The 4,217-nt window shown below is 38.8% G+C and overlaps 1 protein-coding gene across 1 annotated transcript in view; it reads right to left on the bottom strand.

The window, feature by feature from the left end:
* Positions 1–4,217, bottom strand: part of stambpl1 (STAM binding protein-like 1) — a gene marked incomplete in the record, with an annotated part of 11,073 nt that overhangs the window by 2,831 nt on the left and 4,025 nt on the right. The window contains 4 exon segments of the mRNA XM_014023309.1: positions 74–198; positions 2,161–2,311; positions 2,390–2,632; positions 3,426–3,536. Coding sequence (XP_013878763.1) covers positions 74–198; positions 2,161–2,311; positions 2,390–2,632; positions 3,426–3,536 — 630 coding nt within the window.

Here is a 4,217-nt window from a genome sequence, read left to right as displayed (position 1 = left end):
GTGTGTGTGTGTGTGTGTGTGTGTGTGTGTGTGTGTGTGTGTGTGTGTGTGTGAGTGATAGCAGGAGACTCACCAGCCGTCCACAGAGGACTCCACAGGTCTCGATGCCCCGCGTTGTGTTGGAGTCAGCCAGCAGGAGAAACCTGTACGTCAGATCTCTGGGAATCACCACCCGCCTCAGACCCTCCACCCTCGGACCTGGACACAAAAACAAACACACAGATTAGCTTCCAGAACCACCTCTAGGGACTTTCAGAGACTGGGACTGGGGGATCGTGTCACACATAAGATCAATTTTACGTGAACCATTTGCAACGATGAGTTTTTTTCACGAGTTCAACTAAACAACAATGTAGCAAGTTACAACTACTTGTTGTTGCTCGTTAGCCGTTCTATGTTGCTAGCCCTCATATGAGATAAATGTTGTGCCAGCAGGAACTGAATTTGAATTGCTCAGATTGAATCTGAATGTGCATAATTTGAAATTGAATGCATTGGTTTGACAAAGTTATTTTATTGCAGTGATTAATTTGACCTATATGTAAAAAATGTTACATTTACATCACATCATGGATCACATATTGATCAGATGCTGCTGCTGACTGATCCATGATGTGATGTAAATGTAACATTTTCTACATATAGGTCCAATTAATCACTGCAATAAAATAACTTTGTCTGTTTTTGTCACTTTTACAGTGGATTGCATCAACTCTGTTACAGAAGGGAAACTTCACCAAAGTGAAACCTAAATCTGTGGATCTGTGTTTGATTACTCTGCCTGGCTTTCTCAAGGACCAGGATGTGACACAAAAATCTGAATTATGGAACTGAAAGTGAAAGTAGTCAAACTGAATTTTTAGTGAACCAAAATACAGTTTCAAAGAAAATTAATTCAGATACAAATAATTCAGTTTCAATTTAATAAAATTCATTTTCAAACCAATGCATTCAATTTCAAATTATACACATTCAGATTCAATCTGAGCAATTCAAGTTCAATTCCTGCTGGCATAAAATGTATCCCATTGCCCTCTCGTCTTCAGCATCATAATGGTGGATGGTCCGGTACAATCTTCTGTACTTTTTTTTTTCATTTCTTTATTCATTTCATTTCTTTAAAAGCAACAAAATCTATGTACAATAAAAAAACACAAATCACAAATAAAATGAAAGGCGACAGAAAGAAGGAAAAAAAAATCTTATATCTGTGCTTTTTTTCTCAAAAAAATAAATTTAAACAATAATGATCTTCAAACAAAAACTAACAAAACAAAAAGCAAAAAAAAACAACAACCTCTAATCTTAACTTAGCATCATTTCGTATGTACACATTATATTATTTCATATTTCTTTAACAAAGTGACTTTAACCATTCTCTTAAACATCGAAATTGTTCTTGCGTTTTTGACCTCACTCTCCAGATTGTTCCATGGTCTTATCCCTTGTACCGAAGTACATCGTTCCCTTAACCAAGTACTAAATCCAGGTTTCCTTTCAGATTATAACAACTTTCTCTTTTAACAAAATTCAATTGGATGTTTAAAGACAATATACCTTTATGAGACTTACACATAACCTGTAAAATATTATATTCAACCAACTCATGTAACTTCAATAATTTCAACTGATGAAATAATATATTTGATGGCACAAGATTGATCCCATAGCCCTCTCGTCTTCAGCATCATAATGGTGGATGGTACCGTACAATCTTCTGTACTTTTTCTTCGACTTTTGTGTAGTTTATTATTACTATTATTACTGATGGTGGTCAGAGGGTCTGGTGGCGCTGGTGCATGGCAGCCCCGCCTCTGTCAGTGCGCCCCAGAGCAACTGTGGCTACAATGTAGCTTACCACCATCATGAATGTGTGTGTGTGAATGGGTGAATGTCTGAAAAGTAACGCGCCTTGGGGTCCAAGTGGACTTGATAAGGTGCTATATAAGTTCAAGCCATTTACCATTTATTATTGTTGTGTCACAAATAAAACAAAATAAGATTTGGTTGTTATTAATATTATGATCCCGCCCACATCAAGGCAGCTCTCTGCTTAAGCTAACACAACCAGGGCCAAGGTAGTAAAAGGTTAGGTTGACTGGGGCTGGGCCTTACAATTCAAAAATGCCACTAGACTCATCGGAATTTGTGTGTACTCACTGTGTACTCCTGCCAGAGAGGCAGCTGATTGGCTGAAGGCAGCAGGAGGCCGGTTTCTGTTTAGGTCCGCACCCTGACGTTGCATGCCACCCCTGATTGACTGTTGAGACAAACAGGAACCATCTATGACCTCAGGTACTTTGGTCTCCACCTGTAGGAAAAACCAAACCCATTAATCAACGTCAGAGCTACTGAAAAGCCCGAGGACGTGTCTGCAGGAGTTTATTACCTTTAGCCCTGCCTCCTCTCCTTTTTTATTGGCCATCTCCTGGCGTTTCAGCTGGTCCTCGAAGTAACGAAACTGTTCTGACTCGATCTGAAGTCGCCGTAGTGCTGCAACTCGCTGCTTCTCCTCCTCCAGCTGGAGGCACTGCCGATCTTTGTCTAATTGTGAGAGGTGCTTCCTGTCCTCGTCCAGTAGAGACAGGCGCTGCAGCTGCTGGCCACATCCGTCCACCACCACCTCCTGGTTCTGAGGAAACAGTAGAAAGATCAGTCTAGATGGGCCAAGATGGACCTCTAAAGGGTCAATCTAAAGTATGTCTCTAAAGGGCCTCTCATTAGTAACAACGGTTTTATTAACAATATTTGACCTTCATATTAAACACATATATGTACTCACCGTGTAGAGGCCATTCCACTGAATGATACCCATCCTGCATCAGTAAATACTCCACTATCAATACCCCTCTACCAATACTCTCCTATTAATACTCCAAAATACTCCACTGCCAATACATCACTAACAACACTCCATAAGCAATACTTCACAACGAATACTCCTCTACCAATACTCTAAAATCAGTATTCCATTACCAGTACTCCACTACCAAAACTTTAAAATCAATATTCCTTTAACAATACTCTACAACCAATACTCTACCACCAGTTGTCTATTACCAATACTCCACTATCAATACTCTACAAACAGTAGTCCACAATCAATACTCCACTATCAGTACTCCAAAATCAATACCACTCTATCAATACTCCACTATTAGTAATCCACAATCAATACACTACTATCAGTACTCCACTATCAATACTCCACTATCAGTACTCCACTACTAATATGCCACAGCTCTATAGTGAGTAATCTCTCCGCAGCAGGTGGAACCAAATGGCTAACAGCTGCCTGTTTGAAGCTCTGTGTTTAAATCTGACAATAAATCTGTCAACTAATCTGATTATCAGATAAATCACCTGCCCGTCAAACTCAAGATGCAATTTAATTGGATCACACACATACACCAACCCACACCTACCTGACCCTCACCAACCTGGGCTCTGAGGTACTCGATGTGCTGCCTGCTATATTTTTCCTGAAGACGCCTCTTCAGCTCCTCTTTGCGAGGAAACGCCACCTCTTGAAGTTTCTGCAGACAACCAGAGGGAACATGAAAACATAGTGTTTCACATACAGTCCTGGAAACTGAAATTAGAGTCTAGGCTTGTATGTTTTCTAAATGTAGAAGTGAGAACAGGACAATTTGTGGGATGGATTTTGTAACTAAATTTAACATTAGTTTTATTCATATATAAATAAATGTAATTAATACATTTGAGTAAGATGTGATCTGTAAGGTTTTCAGAGATCTGAAGATTTTACAGTAAACCAATGCTAGAACCTATCAACCATCCCATTCAGTCACACCAAACAAACAAAACCAACCCAACCCTTTCCAACAAAACAAAATGACCCAAAACAACTATACAAATTAAACAAATCCAACAATCCTAACAGACCTATCCCCCAGAAAGTAACACAGCCTAAAGCAAGTAAGTAACCAAGTTGAAAAAGAGATCTAAGATCTCAATGGGACTTGCCTGGTAAAATAATGGTAAATAAAAGCAAGTCATCATATTCCAACCAAAACAGTCACCCCCTGCCCAACTATCCCAATCAAAACAACTCAAACCAACCACCCAAACCAAAACAACCAAAATCAATCATCCCAACAAAATTTATTTTATTATTTTATTTAAAAAATGTATTCATTTCATTTAAAAACAAAACAAATGCTACACATACAACAAATAATAAAACACAAATAAAT

This window comes from Austrofundulus limnaeus, unplaced genomic scaffold (assembly GCF_001266775.1).
Source record: "Austrofundulus limnaeus strain Quisiro unplaced genomic scaffold, Austrofundulus_limnaeus-1.0 Scaffold364, whole genome shotgun sequence".
Classification (NCBI taxonomy): Eukaryota; Metazoa; Chordata; class Actinopteri; order Cyprinodontiformes; family Rivulidae; genus Austrofundulus; species Austrofundulus limnaeus.
The sequence above is the reverse complement of the archived record's forward strand: the minus strand, read 5'-3'. Positions and strand labels throughout refer to the sequence as shown.